Source organism: Saccopteryx bilineata, chromosome 1 (genome assembly GCF_036850765.1).
Source record: "Saccopteryx bilineata isolate mSacBil1 chromosome 1, mSacBil1_pri_phased_curated, whole genome shotgun sequence".
NCBI classification, from domain to species: Eukaryota; Metazoa; Chordata; class Mammalia; order Chiroptera; family Emballonuridae; genus Saccopteryx; species Saccopteryx bilineata.
In genome coordinates, this window is record NC_089490.1 from 176,919,419 (window position 1) to 176,937,354 (window position 17,936).

At 36.7% G+C, this 17,936-nt stretch overlaps 1 protein-coding gene across 2 annotated transcripts; it reads right to left on the reverse strand.

Moving 5' to 3' along the window:
- Positions 1-13,096: 13,096 nt before the first annotated feature.
- Positions 13,097-14,974, reverse strand: TKTL2 (transketolase like 2). 2 transcript variants are annotated; one of them, XM_066253445.1, is made up of 2 exons: positions 14,750-14,962; positions 13,097-14,635 (listed from the first exon to the last, which is right to left on the reverse strand). In XM_066253445.1, exons 1-2 carry the CDS (start codon positions 14,831-14,833, stop codon positions 13,097-13,099), a joined length of 1,623 nt encoding a protein of 540 aa, XP_066109542.1. In that variant the 5' UTR covers positions 14,834-14,962. The 2 variants fall into 2 exon arrangements, with proteins under 2 accessions (XP_066109542.1, XP_066109541.1); XM_066253444.1 differs by having other exon boundaries at positions 13,097-14,974.
- Positions 14,975-17,936: the final 2,962 nt, after the last annotated feature.

The window sequence follows — 17,936 nt, forward strand, 5'->3', positions numbered from 1 at the left end:
ACATTTTCTAGCTTGCAGAGACATACTGTGTAGGAAACCCCCTTTTACTAGAAAGCTTAAAGGGCATTTTTTAAATTTGGGCTAAGCATACAGATTGTATAAGTATGATTTTTATACTTGTGTGTGATTTGCACCAACTCAGGATAGACAACAGCATTGTAGTGTAAAGAGATTTTGTGCTGGGGAGACATAGATTCCCCTCCCCCACCTCTGTGAGAAACAGAGTAAACACCTAGCCAGGTGTGGGGAGGGGAGGGAGAGATTAAGCGAGTCTTTTCCTCTCCTTTTTTTTTCTTTTCTTTCCTCCTTTAATGGGCCATTCACTGATGCTTATGCTCATCCCCTGGCACCATGTAGGCTCCCCCTCCCTTCCTGAAAATGTATAATTAATGTATATACCTCTAGACAAAGGGATAGAAGATAAACACTGAAAAATTTGGGAATATCTTTTAATATGTGGAACAATATTTTTCACTATTGTATTACCTTGTAAGTTTTAATGTGTAGAAATATTTTTATAAATCCTATAGACGAATGTTATAAGCTTGCTAATAAATTGTGTCATTTCTCCCCCTCCTCCTTTTTCTGCCAACCTGTGTGATCAAAGGTATATAACCTGCCTCAGGGCTATAGTCTGGACGACATGATTTGGGTCAGCTATGCCCCATGTTAGTCATATGTGGCCGGCATATTATTAAATCTCCTCCTTTTAATAAAACTCCTTAAAATTCATTTGGACTTGGTGTCTCTACATAAACCCAGCAGAACGTTACTGTATAAAAAAAACCCATATGAAACTGCTAATATTTGAACAATTTTGACTCACAAAAATGATAATTTCTTATGTCTCAATGTAATATCTGCCTGTGTTTGGGAATATTAGTTATGAATATATCTTTCCTGCTGAAGAGGAACCTCTCAGTGTACAAACCTTTTTTTTTTTTTTTTTTTTTTTTATAATTTTATTTTTTTAATGGGGTGACATCAATAAATCAGGATACATATATTCAAAGATAACAAGTCCAGGTTATCTTGTCGTTCAATTATGTTGCATACCCACCACCCAAAGTCAGATTGTCCTCCGTCACCCTCTATCTTGTTTTCTCTGTGCCCCTCCCCCTCCCCCTTTCCCTCCCCCATTCCCCCCTCCCCCCCGTAACCACCACACTCTTATCAATGTCTCTTAGTTTCACTATTATGTCCCACCTACGTATGGAATAATACAGTTCCTGGTTTTTTCTGATTTACTTATTTTGCTTCGTATCATGTTATCAAGATCCCACCATTTTGCTGTAAATGTTCCGATGTCATCATTTCTTATGGCTGAGTAGTATTCCATAGTGTATATGTGCCACATCTTCTTTATCCAGTCATCTATTGATGGGCTCTTTGGTTGTTTCCATGTCCTGGCCACTGTGAACAATGCTGCAATAAACATGGGGCTGCATGTGTCTTTACGTATCAATGTTTCTGACAAACCTTTTTTTTTTTTAAATCTCTGTTTTTCCAAAGCCTAACAAGGTATCTTCTGCATAGTACATATTCATTAAATAATTAAAAATATATAAATAAATGATGATACAAAGAAATTCTAAAGTACAAAGGCAGATAAGGTGATAAAAAATATAATAAAGCTAAAAACTTTGAGGGCATAAAAATTCATAGTGCAGAAATCAGTGTATGATTCAGTCAAATTCAGAAGAATAAGCATCAACATTGCTCATAAAATGTATCTTTCGATGTCCCTCAGGGTTAAAGGCAATCCCAAATCTGTTGATTAGTTGATATATTTCCCATTTTGGTTTCACAAGAGTCACATTGAAGAACAAAAGCCCAAAATAAGAAGAGATTCTAAATGGTTGAGAAATATGTTATCATACAATCAGATTCAGGTAAGTATTTAAAAATAGAAAATGATGTGAGTCAGCATTATGAATAATTGGATTGTGCACTTAAGATCAAAAAGATAGATTTTTAGGAAGATGGCAGCGGAGTAGGCGGATGCACAGACACCCAGCTCTCAACACCAAACTGGAATACAAATCAATTTAGAAAAAATCAGCATGAAAAACCAACACTGAACTGCAAGAACAGCTCTCAAAAACCAAGGAGCAAAGAGGAAGCCACAATAATCTTGGTAAGGAGTGCCTGAATCTCCTCTGCTTACAGGAAGGGAAGGAGGGGGGTGAGGCTGAGAGCCCAGAGAGGATTTCACAGAGGAAAAAGAGCAGAAACTACTGCTCACAGCCACTTACCTGGCGGCCAGGGAGCAAGGTGGGTTGAAAAGACCAGCTTATCTCCCAAGTGGAAAAGACAGGGAGAGGGACAGACTGTGAGGGGCTAAGGTATGCAAGAAACAAAATAAAAAAGCTGACTCATTCGTGCTGGAGGCGGCCATAGCTGGGGGAGGGACTGAACCTTTCACAAAACAGAGCTGAAGTGCTTCCGGATCAGAGATCTCCGGACATCTATCCAGCTCCAATCAGCACAACAAGACACAGCTGAAAACAAGAAGTGGGGAGGAGGGGCAGTAACTCAGGTCTCCATGGAGATCTGAGATACACCTCCCCCTACTGAAGCTGGGAGAAAAAACCCTGCCCCCAGTGAGAATAGTTGGAGGAAGAGACCTTCAGCCTCTCAGGTTACACCCACAGCATTCCTGGATACAGTTTCAAGGAAGCCCCCTGCTGAGATCAGTTAACAAGACTATCACCTGTTAAGAAAACAAACAAATCAAGACATCAAAGCTGCCCAAATCCGAAAGTGGATTACAAATAATAGCTGATACCAACCCACGAAGACCTAAAAATAACACAACTGAAAACTGGAGGCAGACAACACCAAGCCTAGACTCAATCAACTCTACAAATAAAAAAAAAAAAGAAGAAGAAGATGAGAAAACAAAGGAGTGCAATCCAAATGAAACCACAAGAGACACTTTCGAGAGATGAACTGAGTGATATGGAAATAATCAAACTTCCAGATGCGGAGTTCAAAATAATGATTGTAAGGATGCTTAGGGATCTTAGAACAACAATGGAGGGGGAGTTTGAAAACCTAAATAAAGAAATAGCAAGTATAAAAAAGAATCAGTTGGAGACGACAAATACAATATCAGAAATAAAGACCACAATGGAAGGAATTAAAAACAGGATAGATAGAGCAGAGGATCGAATCAGCGAGTTAGAAGACAACTGGAATGAAGGCATGAAAGCAGAGAAGAAAAGAGAAAAGAGACTCAAAAAGTCAGAGGAAACTCTTAGAGAGCTCTGTGACAACATGAAGAGAAATAACATCCGCATCATAGGGGTTCCTGAAGAAGAAGAAAAAGAACAAGGGATAGAGACTTTGTTCAATCATATCATAGCTGAAAACTTCCCTAAATTAATGCAAGAGAAACTCTCACAAATCCAAGAAGCACAGAGGACTCCATTAAAGAGAAACCCAAAGAAACCTACACCAAGACACATCATAATTAAAATACCAAAGCTAAGCGATAAAGAGAAAATATTAAAAGCTGCAAGAGAAAAAAAAGTTATCACCTACAAAGGAGCCCCCATAAGGATGACATCTGACTTCTCAACAGAAACACTTGAGGTCAGAAGGGAATGGCAAGAAATATTCAAAGTAATGCAGAACAAGAACCTACAACCAAGACTACTTTATCCAGCAAGGCTATCGTTTAAAATTGAAGGAGAAATAAAAAGCTTCCCAGACAAAAAACAACTCAAGGAATTCATTACAACCAAACCAATGCTGCAGGAAATATTAAGGGGCCTGGTGTAAACAGATAAAGTGGGAAAAGAATACAGAAAAAAAAAAAGAAAAAGGAATACACCTTTAAAGAAGAAAATGGCAATAAACAACTACATATCAATAATAACCTTAAATGTAAATGGATTAAATGATCCAATCAAAAGACATAGGGTAGCTGCGTGGATAAGAAAACAGGACCCATACATATGTTGTCTACAAGAGACACACCTTAGAACAAAAGACACACACAGATTGAAGGTAAAGGGATGGAAAAAAATGTTTCATGCAAATGGAAATGAAAAGAAAGCTGGGGTAGCAATACTTATATCAGACAAATTGGACTTTAAAACAAAGGATATAGTAAGAGATAAAGAAGGCCACTGCATAATGATAAAGGGAGTAATCCAACAGGAAGATATAACTATTATAAATATCTATGCACCTAATATAGGAGCACCCAAATATATAAAAAAGACTTTGATGGATTTAAAGGGCGAGATCAACAGCAATACTATAATAGTAGGGGATTTCAATACCCCACTAACATCACTAGATAGATCCTCAAGAAAGAAAATTAACAAAGAAACAGCAGACTTATTGGAAACACTAGATCAACTCGATTTAATAGATATCTTCAGAACCTTTCACCCTAAAGCAGCAGAATATACATTCTTTTCAAGTGCTCATGGTACATTCTCTAGGATAGACCACATGTTAGGGCACAAAAGTGCTCTCAACAAATTTAAGAAGACTGAAATCATATCAAGCACTTTCGCCGATCACAACGGCATGAAACTAGAAATGAATCACAGCAGAAAAGCTCAAAAATTCTCAAACACATGGAAACTAAATAGCAGGGTGTTAAATAATGAATGGATTAAGAATGAGATCAAAGAAGAAATAAAAAAATTCCTAGAAACGAATGACAATGAGCATACAACAACTCAAAATTTATGGGACACAGCGAAAGCAGTGCTGAGAGGGAAGTTCATAGCACTACAGGCACACTTTCAGAAGCTAGAAAAAGCTCAAATAAACAACTTAACCCTGCATCTAAAAGAATTAGAAAAAGAACAGCAAGTAAAGCCCAAATGTAGTAGAAGGAAGGAAATAATAAAGATCAGAGCAGAAATAAATGACATAGAGGCTAAAGAAACAATACAGAGGATCAATGAAACTAGGAGCTGGTTCTTTGAAAAGGTAAACAAGATTGATGCACCTTTAACCAGACTCACCAAGAAAAAGAGAGAGAGGACTTAAATAAATAAAATTAGAAATGAGAGAGGAGAAATAACAACTGACACAACAGAAATACAAAATATTGTAAGAAAATACTATGAAGAACTGTATGCCAAAAAACTAGACAACCTAGATGAAATGGACAAATTCCTTGAAACGTACAATCTTCCAAAAATCAATCTGGAAGAATCAGAAAACTTAAACAGACCAATTACACCAAAGGAGATCGAAACAGTTATCAAAAAACTCCCAACAAAGAAAAGCCCGGGGCCCGATGGCTTCACAACGGAATTCTACCAAATATTCAAAGAAGAACTAACTCCTATCCTTCTCAAACTATTTCAAAAAATTCAAGAGGAAGGAAGACTTCCAAACTCCTTTTATGAGGCGAGCATAATTCTGATTCCAAAACCAGGCAAAGACCACACAAAGAAAGAAAATTATAGGCCAATATCTCTGATGAATATAGATGCTAAAATCCTCAACAAAATATTAGCAAACCGAATCCAACAATATATGGAAAAAATTATACACCATGATCAAGTGGGATTTATTCTGGGGAGGCAAGGCTGGTACAATATTCGTAAATCAATCAATGTGATTCATCACATAAACAAAAAGAAGGAGAAAAACCATATGATAATTTCAATAGATGCAGAAAAAGCATTTGATAAAATCCAGCACCCATTCATGATCAAAACTCTCAGCAAAGTGGGAATACAGGGAACATACCTCAACATGATAAAAGCCATCTATGAGAAACCCACAGCCAACATCATACTCAATGGGCAAAAATTAAAAGCAATACCCTTAAGATCAGGAACAAGGCAGGGGTGCCCCCTTTCACCACTCTTATTTAACATAGTCCTGGAAGTCCTAGCCACAGCAATCAGACAAGAAGAAGAAATAAAAGGCATTCAAGTTGGAAAAGAAGAAGTAAAACTATCATTATTTGCAGATGATATGATATTGTATATAGAAAACCCTAAAGTCTCAGTCAAAAAACTACTGGACCTGATAAATAAATTCAGCAAAGTGGCAGGATATAAAATCAATACTCAGAAATCAGAAGCATTTTTATACACCAACAATGAACAGTCAGAAAGAGAAATTAAGGAAACAATCCCCTTCACAATTACAACCAAAAAATAAAGTACCTAGGAGTAAACTTAACCAAGGAGACTAAAGACTTGTACTCGGAAAATTACAAAACATTGATAAAAGAAATCAAGGAAGATACTAACAAGTGGAAGCATATACCGTGCTCATGGTTAGGAAGAATAAACATCATTAAAATGTCTATATTACCCAAAGCAATTTATAAATTCAATGCAATACCAATTAAAATACCAATGACATACTTCAAAGATATAGAACACATATTCCAAAAATTTATATGGAACCAAAAAAGGACACGAATAGCCTCAGCAATCTTAAAAAAGAAGAATAAAGTGGGAGGTATCACACTTCCTGATATCAAGTTATACTACAAGGCCATTGTACTCAAAACAGCCTGGTACTGGCATAAGAACAGGCATATAGATCAATGGAATAGAACAGAGAACCCAGAAACAAACCCACAGTTCTATGGACAACTGATATTTGACAAAGGAGGTAAGGAAATACAATGGAGTAAAGACAGCCTCTTTAACAAATGGTGTTGGGAAAATTGGACAGCTACCTGCAAAAAAATGAAACTAGATCACCAGCTTACACCACTCACAAAAATAAACTCAAAATGGATAAAAGACTTGAATGTAGGCCGTGAAACCATAAGCATCTTAGAAGAAAACATAGGCAGTAAGCTCTCCGACATCTCTCGGAGCAATATATTTGCTGATTTATCTCCACGGGGAAGTGAAATAAAAGACAGGATAAACAAATGGGACTATATCAAACTAAAAAGCTTTTGCACAGCTAAAGACAACAAGAACAGAATAAAAAGACAAACTACACAATGGGAGAACATATTTGACAATACGTCTGATAAGGGGTTAATAACCAAAATTTATAAAGAACTTGTAAAACTCAACACCTAGGAAGACAAACAACCCAATCCAAAAATGGGCAAAAGAGATGAATAGACACTTCTCCAAAGAGGACATACAGATGGCCAATAGGCATATGAAAAAATGCTCAACATCACTAATCATTAGAGAAATGCAAATTAAAACCACAATGAGATATCACCTTACACCAGTCAGAATGGCGCTTATCAACAAAACAACACAGAATAAGTGCTGGCGAGGATGTGGAGAAAAGGGGACCCTCCTGCACTGCTGGTGGGAATGCAGACTGGTGCAGCCACTGTGGAAAACAGTATGGAGATTCCTCAAAAAACTGAAAATCGAACCGCCTTTTGACCCAGCTATCCCACTTTTAGGAATATACCCCAAGGACACCATAGAACGGCTCGAAAAGGAGAAATGCACCTGCATGTTTGTGGCAGCATTGTTCACAATAGCGAAGATCTGGAAACAGCCCAAGTGTCCGTCAGAGGACGAGTGGATTAAAAAACTTTGGTACATATATACTATGGAATACTACTCAGCCATAAGAAATGATGACATCGGATCATTTACAATAACATGGATGGACCTTGATAACATTATACGGAGTGAAATAAGTAAATCAGAAAAAAAACTGAGATGAATCCATACATAGAAGGGACATAAAAACGAGACTCAGAGACATGAACAAGAATGTGAAGGCAACAGGGGCGGGGGGGTTGGGGGAGGGGGGAGGGGGTGAAGAAGGAGAGAGGGGTTAGGGGAGGGGAGGGGCACAAAGAAAACCAGATAGAAGGTGACAGAAGACAATTTAACTTTGCGGGAGGGGTATACAGCACAATCAAATGTCAAAATAATCTAGAGATATTTTCTCTCAACATATGTACCCTGATTTATCAATGTCACTGCATTAAATTTAATAAAAAAATATTAATATTAAAAAAAAAGATCAAAAAGATAATATTCAAAAGGAAGCTTTCATTAGAAGGCCTTCAAGATGAAGACAGTGCTTTGTTCTATCTCCACTAAATACACTTATGATACAGAAGTAGTCTTTAAAAATGTTGGCTATGGCTAAACTAAGTAGAGGTTTCAAAGCCAGCACCAATAAGTATAATCTATTTATTTTATAAGGAAAAAATAAATTTAAAGTTTCTTCTCTAGTTCAATAATTAATTTTTTATATATTTTTATTTTTCAGTTATAGTTTATATTTAATATTACTTTGTATTCGTTTTAGATGTATAGCATAGTGATTACAGAATCATATACTTGACAAAGTGTTCTCCCTGATGTTTCCAGTACCCACCTGGCACCATATACAGTATTATTGACCATATTCTATGCTGTACCCTTCATCTCTGTGACTATTTTGTAATTCTCAGTTTGTACTTCTCAATCCCTTCCCCTATCAAGTCCCCCAAACCCCCTCCCCTTTGGCAACCATTAGTCTGTGTTGTGTATCTACGAGTCTGTTTCTGTTTTGTTTGCTCATTTATAGTGTTCTGTAGATTCCACATATAAGTAAAATCACATGGTAATTGTCTTTCACTAACTTACAAAAAATAACTTTTAAGATATACTAATAAAAGCAAAGCTAGGAAGGGTCAAGAAGGACAATGACTGATATCATTGACATAGGTGACATTTTGAGTTCTTAGAATAGTAATGAATAAATTCTATAGTTCCTGAATAAATCTGTAAGATATGTCACAAGTTCTCAATGGATACGTTGGCCTCTTATATACCTGAGATCCATACAACCTTTCTGCTTTAATTCAATATCATTCTCATTTTTCACTACCTCTATGCTTTTATGAAGTTCATTCTTTCTTAATTCAGTCTTTTCTTCCTTCAGTGCTCTGGACTTAATATATTTCTGCCTTTTTTTAAAAAATGTTATAACTTTCCCCATTGATTTCTAATTCTGATCCATACCTCTGGTATATGTGAGTTAAGGAACATTAATAAATATAGAGCCCTCACGAAAAGATTTCATCCCCATTTTTAGATACTGTGGTAAAAATTGGCAAAGACAGTTCTTTGGACTTAGATTTCCAAAATAACAAATTATGGAGGCTTCTTAAATACATGGAATCATGAGACTAGTGTCTCTGATCCAAAGTTTACATACTCATGTAGCTTTTACCCTTTTCTCTCTTTTCTACTTTCCTCTATGCTCACTACAAACAGAATATCTGAAATTATACAATAAAGGACTCTGTCTTGACTAATCTTAAAAACTAACAAACTTGTTTCCTTTTAAAGTACTATATTATTAGCATTAAAAATAAATAAATAAATAAATAAATAAATAAATAAATAAAACCTCAAAAGAGTTGTCTAAATCACTGGTAATTCTTTCACCACTTTTCCTATCTATTGCAATCTGGCTTCCCGCTTTCCCTTGCTACTGCACATACTCTCTTAAAGGTCTTTTTTTTTTTTTTTTTTTTTAAAGAAAGGCTAATGGAATGAAGTCCTGGAGAATGTGAGAACTAATGGAAGCAAAGAGGTACAATTAAGCCATGAAAAGAGGGAAGCACTGTTAAAATGATAGGAAATGACCTGGAGAACAAAATGGAAAGAAAGACTTGGTCAAGTCTGCCTGGAGAGTATTGCCAGACAACAGTTAATGACAGTGTTGGGAAACAGTCCCAGAGAAGGATCTGATCTTTGTGGGACCCAGCAAAGTGTCTTGACTGGAATTTCATAAACAACAAAGGAGAGTCATTGTCATAGTAACTGAAAGTGTGATATATAGTACAATAAAGTATGCATACAGTTGAGGCCATGCCTTTATTGTATAATTTCAGATATTCTGTTTGTAGTGAGCATAGAGGAAAGTAGAAAAGAGAGAAAAGGGTAAAAGCTACATGAGTATGTAAACTTTGGATCAGAGACACTAGTCTCATGATTCCATGTATTTAAGAAGCCTCCATAATTTGTTATTTTGGAAATCTAAGTCCAAAGAACTGTCTTTGCCAATTTTTACCACAGTATCTAAAAATGGGGATGAAATCTTTTCGTGAGGGCTCTATATTTATTAATGTTTCTTAACTCCTTAAGTCACATATACCAAGCCAGTTTTCCTGGGAGGACTTTGTAGACATTGGCCTCACAAGTGCATCAGTATTTGTTCCTCGAATGTCTCGTCACGCTTTATTTGATGACCACCATTCTCAAATAAGACCCTCCAGGCACAGCTTTGGTTGCATCGTGTAACCAATTAAAACTTGGGAAGAAGGAGGACAATTTCTTGCTGAAATAAATAACATAAGATAATTTGCTATGAAATATAGGGATCTTCAGTAAGAGTTTTTTAGTTTTGAGTAGAAGTGGGCCACAAGAGTCAGATATTATTTTTAAATGTTTTCATTATTAGTTAGATAGCTTGTCATAGCTTTCTTGTATATACAGAGAAGTAATAAAAACAAAATTCAGGATATTCCAGATAGACAGCTATAATAAAATTTCCCTCATCGGTTCATTCATTTATGAATTGTTGTCTTGTTGGATCTTGCATTAGTAGTCATATTATATCTCAACTAAGTCCTGAATACCCCAATTCAGTCCACTGACATAGTCTGAAAGTTGTTTAAATACAGTATATCTGCTCAGAAGCCTGTCCTCAGAGGCTATCCTCTGAATGGTTAGTATCAATCCAAGATTTTAAGTTACTAAAGATCTCAGAAATTATTAACTGACATACCACAAAACATTATTATTACTCTTGAAAAAAAGCTTATTGGAATGATTTAATTAAATTAAACACATTTTTAGTTTTTGTAATCATGTTATGTAAAAGTAAAGTTAGCCTATCTGCTCAGAAAATCTATGTAAGTTCAGAAAAAGCAAACTTAAATGGAATAAAATATAAGGTTGCTTTATACCTAACATTGATGAATCAGAAGACAGTTTTTTTATTATTATTAAACAAAAATTATTAAGCTGGCCTCTTTTTTGCTACAGAGTTATCTTAACTGTGTTAGCCTGGAATTTCAAAACATTTAAGTTTTGTAAAGAATAAATTTTAGATACATTCCAATTTTAGGCTGCAATAAGAAAGACCTTTGTGGCCTGGACTTATCCCTTAGATCAGCATGTCTACTGGTAATGGGCACCCATTAACTAAACCAGTGGTCTTGAAATTTTTTTTCTCACATACTCCAAAATAACAAATTATGGAGGCTTCTTAAATACATGGAATCATGAGACTACTGTCTCTCTTCCGAAGTTTACATACTCATGTAGCTTTTACCCTTTTCTCTCTTTTCTACTTTCCTCTATGCTCACCACCAACAGAATATCTCAAAATTAAAGTTATATTTAATTTTTAAATTATTATTTTAAGGATGTAACATCTGTTATATTATTAAAATTGCCTTTTAAAATAAAATTGCTATATCACATTCTTTAATGTATCTGATGGAATTAGAATGGCATATCAAATCTGAAAGGGATAAATTAATTGATTAAAATGAAGTGAGTTCTCTAAACTTCAGGATAGCATACCCGAGATGGCCCTAGATTGCAACAGGGGGACATTTGGCTTTGAACCTGCATTTAAGGTTTTTTGCTAGCGAGAGCAATTTTTATCTAATTTGTGGAAATTCACATCAAAAATAAGAGAAGGTATAGGACCAAAAATAAATGTAAGTTTTATAACAAGTATATTTATTATTGTCTCTTAAATACACTATAAGGAGAATCCACAATAAACTGAAGTTAGGTTAATCTAAATCTAGTAAATACATGGTAGCTATATACACTATCAGAGATCATGAAGAATATCAAAGATAAAAAAGCAGAGAAATGGTCTATCAGTGACAACAAGCTGAATCTTACACCTAAATGAAATGGCTGTGCATTATCCAGGAATCTTGTCACAAGACAAGGAAAACATGTCTCCTGTGAATCTAAACAAATAGTACAAAAAAATTAATCAGAAATAAACTGAGCACTTTTGGTTGATCAGAAATAAACAGAGCACTTTTAACTTCCTCTGCCTTAGAATCATGCAAAGTATAATTTCATGCTATAGACACAAATCAGTGAGAGTCTTGACTTTCTCCTTAATGAGGAGACTGAAAATGCTTTCATAAATCTTGAATAGTCCATTTCTAAAACTCATTGAAGGATAAGGCATAGAGACTTGTCAGGACTTGTGGAGAGGATAAAAGAAAGTGCTGTCATCTTCAAAATGTCTTATGTTCTTCGCTTTGCTCTACTGAAACCCTAAGTAACAATGCTTTGACAAATGCTGAGGGATAGGAGAAAAAGATTTTGCAAAACAAATACATCATCCTTGCCACCACTCAAACCTGTAACATACTGTGTATTCAGAACATGCTCACATGTGTAAAACTGCTGGTTTTAAAATTCTTTGTTACATTCACTCTAGTATTCTTAGTAGATGAATACAGTCTAGTTAGCAATCTGGTTTGGTCACTGAGAAAATGAAACATTTTTGAAACCTCACCCAACAGTGTAGTGTGCAGACTAAAACTCACTATGCTTTCATCTCTTCATGAAACAGTCACAGTAAGCAGTATGGTGTGTCATAACAACTGCTCTGTAGTCTCTACTCTATGGCAGAAAAGGTGAAGTCAAACTTTTGATGAAATCTCAAGGCAACTGCAACCAAACATTATCTGCTAAGTTGCAGGTAAGACAGCATTATATGCAAGCTTGAATTCGCTTCACAGCCTGGGCTACTGAAACCTACAATTAAATTCACAGTTTCTTATAAGGAAATTACATACATTTAAGAAACTATTACCTCTATGTTGAGTTCCAACCTAGAGAGTTATTTGTGTAGTTGTTTTGTTTCCTATTCTGTTACTTAAAATGTTATAACCGACTTCAATGATTCAAAACTGAGAGTGACATTGGTATATATTTATATAACCACAGTTTAACAGAAGAATAACTTGAATTTCTGAATTAAAAATATAGACAGATATTAAATGCTTTTTAAAACCATACAATATAGATATAATGATTTTGTACATCGAGCATGAATATAATATAAAGATAACAGTATTTTAATACCAAAGCCAACAGACTGACTTTTAAAGAACACAGCTATTTTAATTCAGTATAGTATACTTCACAGCCTCTATGATGTGTCTGGCACTGATTCCAAACATATCCAACAATTCGCTAGGTTTCCCACTTTGAGGGGCTCCTGACACAGCCAACTGGTGAACAAGGATGTCAGGCTCCCCAGAGAGAGCTGCACATACAGCTTCTCCAATGCCACCTTCTCGGTAGTGCTCCTCCACCGTGATAACCCTACCGCCTGTAGCTTTCACATTGGAGATGATGGTGGCAGCATCTAGGGGTTTAATGGTAAATGGGTCAATGACACGAATAGAAATATCTTGTTCAGAAAGATCAGCAGCAGCTGCTAAGGCTTCATGCAGAGTAACTCCTGCTCCAATAACTGTGACTTTGTCATTGACGCTGTGGCGAATGACCTTGGCCTGTCCAATCTCAAAATTTTCTTGTGGACTATAAATTACTGCAGTTTCTGTTGGGTTGGTCCGAATGAAGCACATCCCTTTGGTATTGGCAGCTAGATAAACAGCGTGCTCGGTCGAGATGGCATCGCTTGGATAGAAAACGGTGCAATTGGGAATGCTTCGAAACATGGCTAGATCCTCCAAGGCCAACTGGGAGGGTCCATCTTCACCAGCGGATACCCCGCAGTGGGAGCCAATAAGATTGATATTGGTTTGAGATATGGCTCCCATTCGGATCTGATCAAATGCTCGGGTTAAAAATGTAGCAAAGGTACCAACAAAAGCAATGGTTCGACCACGTGTCGCACAGCCCAGTGCCACACTTACCATATTTTGCTCAGTAATTAAACACTCAATAACACGGTCATGGTGTTCTTTCTTGAATATCTCAGAAAAGGTGGAGCTCTTTGTGTCACTATCCAGGACAATAACCCTTTTGTTTGCATGGCCCAGTTTAGACAAAGCCAAATCACAGGCTTTCTGAGTAGCTAGCTTGTCACCAACTTTATAATCAGGTAGAGAGGCCATTTTTATATTCTTGATGCTGATTTGAGGTGAATCTTCAACAGGGGGTTTCGGTATGAGATTCTTCTTGGTCTGTATCTGACTCTCAATTAATTTGATGATGGCATCTTCTCTTTCCTTTGGCATTGGCTTTCCATGCCAATTTTCTGCATCTTCAACGTTTGGAATACCCCGGCCCTTGAAGGTCTTTGCAATGATGGCAGTGGGTTTGTTCTTCACTTGAGCTGCTTGCCGAAATGCTTGGCACAAGGCCTCCACATCATGGCCGTCGACTACGTACGTATTCCACCCAAAGGCTTCACAGCGTTTCTGATAGAGATCCGTGCAATGCTCAAGGGGCGTGGCGCCACTTTGTCCCAAACGGTTCACATCGAAGACTGCCACAAGATTGTCCAAATTGTGGTAAGAGGCAAAGGCCAACGCCTCCCAGACCGAACCTTCTGAGGACTCGCCATCCCCCAGAAGGCAGAACACCCGGTAGCTGGCCTTGTCAAAGTGCAAGCCGGTATAAGCCATTCCACACGCGGCACCTAGTCCTTGCCCGAGCGACCCGGTTGCCACATCAACAAAGGACAGTCTGGGAGTGGGGTGTCCCTCTAAATCACAGTGAATTTTCCTCAAGTTCAGCAAGTCCGATTCACTGATGTCACCCACTTCTGCCCACGCAGCATAGAGAACGGGAGCTGCGTGGCCCTTGGAGAGGATGAACCTGTCGTTGTCGGGGTGTTCCGGGTGGGCCGGCTTGTACCTCATGGCGTGGAAGAAGAGCACAGACATGATCTCGGCCGCGCTGCAGCACGACGTGGGGTGGCCGGAGTTGGAGGCACACGTGGCCCTGATGGAGTGGATGCGCAGGCGGTTGGCCAGGTCCCGCAGGACCTGCAGGCTGTCCGCGTCGGGCTTGGCATCGTCGCCCATGGCCACATTCTCCATGGTTGCAGCTGAGCAAAACGCGGGTGGAATGCCCTTTGGCCGTTTTGTCATGTGCTGCCCACATCCTGGCCCCGCCTCCTGGAGGTCAGGAGGTCAGCAACTGGCGGGCGGGCAAACGCGTGCTGGATTGGGTCGCGAGACTGAACTGGTTTTCAGACTCAGGTCGCACCATGTGCTTCTGAACCCTTCTGCACTGTGACTCCACCTCTTTCTCTTCACCGGGGCCATCTTCTTCCAAGCCCAGTTGAATGGATTATAAATATTTTCTTTGTTACTTGCATGTTCAGCGTTATTAAAAATATTTAAATTTCTTCATACCTTTCTTCATGTTTTCGGTTCAAAAGGGGGCGTTCTTATATCCAGATATTATAGAAAGCTATTTGTGAGGTTGTGCTGCTTTTATGTGCATTTATAGCGTGTCGGAGACATCATCCCTTACAGCAACAACATTGCTAGACATCACCCAACGTCACTTTCAATCTGATCCATGTGGCAACACTATGTCGACACTCTGTCTGAGCAATTGGAAAATCTGACTTACAGATAAAAATACAATGATCAGTTTGACTAAAATTTACAGGGAGATCAAATCTAAAACCTCTCAATGACAGAACTGTATGCTGTAAAATAACTGCTACTGCAAATAATAACTTTTAAAACAAAATTAATTTACATTAGTTATAAAACAAATTTGTGCCACTGACTTCTTATACTGGACAGGGGTTATAGTTTGTCATAAAAAACAAAAAAACAAAAAAATACAATGACAGTATCATCTCCCATGCTGCGATGTTAAACATTTTGATTCTTGACTAATAATTCTTAACATTGACTTCACATTAAAGTCATGATACTGAAAAAAATGATAAAAACCAACTAACCAACCAAACAGTAATAATACTGGGTTCCACTCCAGACAAATTGAATTTGAATCTCCAGGAGTAGACTCTGGGAAGCTATATTTTTTAAATGCACCCATTGATTCTAATTTGTAGGTAAAGAAATCGATTCTCAGCCTTCTGGCTAAGAGCAAGTCCAATGTGTAATCAAAGTTAAGAACAGATTAGTCATCTGCAGATAGATCAGTGATTCTCAACACTGGTTATATTTTTGAATTATCTGGGGAGTTTTAAAAATCTCCTGGCCGGGATGTGTTCCAAACCAGTTAAATCAGAATTTCTGGGTGATTTGTCTGGGCACCAGTAATTTAAAAAACTTCCCAGACAATTTCATTGTTCAATCAGGTTGAAAATAACTAACTCAGGGGATTTTTGCTACTCTTTATATGTCTCTTACGTTATATATCAGAAACAATATTTTAACTATTCTTTGCTATTTAAACTAATTCTGTCATTTTCATTTTTAAGGATACATATTAGAATAAATCATAATGGTATAGGAAAAGTCTTTAAGAGATTATTTTGTATTCATTACTCCCAATACCTTTTTCAAATTAATGTTTGCTTATTTTTTTGATAAAATAAAACTAGATTAAAATAAACTAGAGTTGGACTAGGAGTAAAGATGAAAATTAGAGAAAAAACATTTGCAGTATCATAATAGCAAACTACTAGGAGCTGGCTAGAAAGCAGTTAATATTAACACAGGTAGCTTAGTATTATTTTGGTTGAGGAAAGTTCTAATAAATCAAAATAATTGGTTAACATAATAATTTTATTTTTATTTTTTGTATTTTTCTGATAACATAATTTTAAAATGATCTATGAGGTAGTGTTTACAAAAAAAAAGATGAGGAAAATGGAAACTGCTTAACCTTTGTTTTCAAGTTCTCAAATTCTTGCACTCATTTAAAGTATTGCACAAATATTTCCCAAGTTATTAAATAGAATGTTTTTTTTTAAATAAAAATACAATTCTATAGGTCAGTTTTGTTAAGAAAATAATGTGGTCTTGGGGATTAATATCCTAGACAGTGAGTGTCAATTCTCTGTTGTTATTCTGTGAGACTGGATTTTTTATATTATAAAGGAAATAATATTTTGTAAACTATATGTTAAATAATTTAAAGTGTTCTGATATTTTTAAAGGAAAGTCTGGAAAGTTATAAAGGTTATTAATAATATTTCCTTTAAGCACTTTAGTGTTTTGGAATATAATTACAAATATGCAATTGAAAATAATTTGATAATGCAAAATTACCTAATGTCGCTGTGGACACAACTTCATCAAATAAATAGAAGACATGACACAACATTCCATAGTATTTTCCCGTTTAGAAGAGGCTACCACTGCCTGACCTGTGGTGGCGCAGTGGATAAAGTGTCCACCTGGAAATGCTGAGATCGCCGGTTCGAAACCCTGGGCTTGCCTGGTCAAGGCACATATGGGAGTTGATGCTTCCAGCTCCTCCCCACCTTCTCTCTCTGTCTCTCTCTCCTCTCTCTCTCTTCCTTTCTCTCTCCTCTCTAAAATGAATAAATAAAATAAAATTTAAAAAAATTTAATTAAAAAAAAAAAAGAAGAGGCTACCACTGACATAAGGCCAGTCAAATATTTTTAAGTCAACATGCCACAAATTTTGTTATCTTGGAAAAAAGTCCATTACTCATTTTAGAGGTAAATTTGAAAGACAATCAAAAGTTTTCTATAAGTAGGAGGAAATTATTCATTTTTTAATTTCTGGTTTATCTGCATGAAGGAGGAACTGGCAAACTCAAGTGCCTACTGGGCTGGAGAAGTACCATGAGTATATGAATGTCAGATATTATATAAGAGGTTTGGAGAGACCTGCGACAAACTGAAGGATACAAGCCCACCTTAAGGCATTCAAAATTGAAAACGTTCTGAACACTTTATTTTGAAAACAAACAAACACAAAACACAAAAAACCAAACATAAAACAAACATATCTTCAAGCTGCTAGTGTTGATTCTCGATTCAAAATCTGTTAAAAATACATGCTTTGTTTTACCGTTAACTTTATGCT

What these genes read in the sequence shown, in the direction of transcription:
- TKTL2 (XM_066253444.1), bottom strand. Translation starts at nt 14,974, where the DNA reads ATGGGCGACGATGCCAAGCCCGACGCGGACAGCCTGCAGGTCCTGCGG.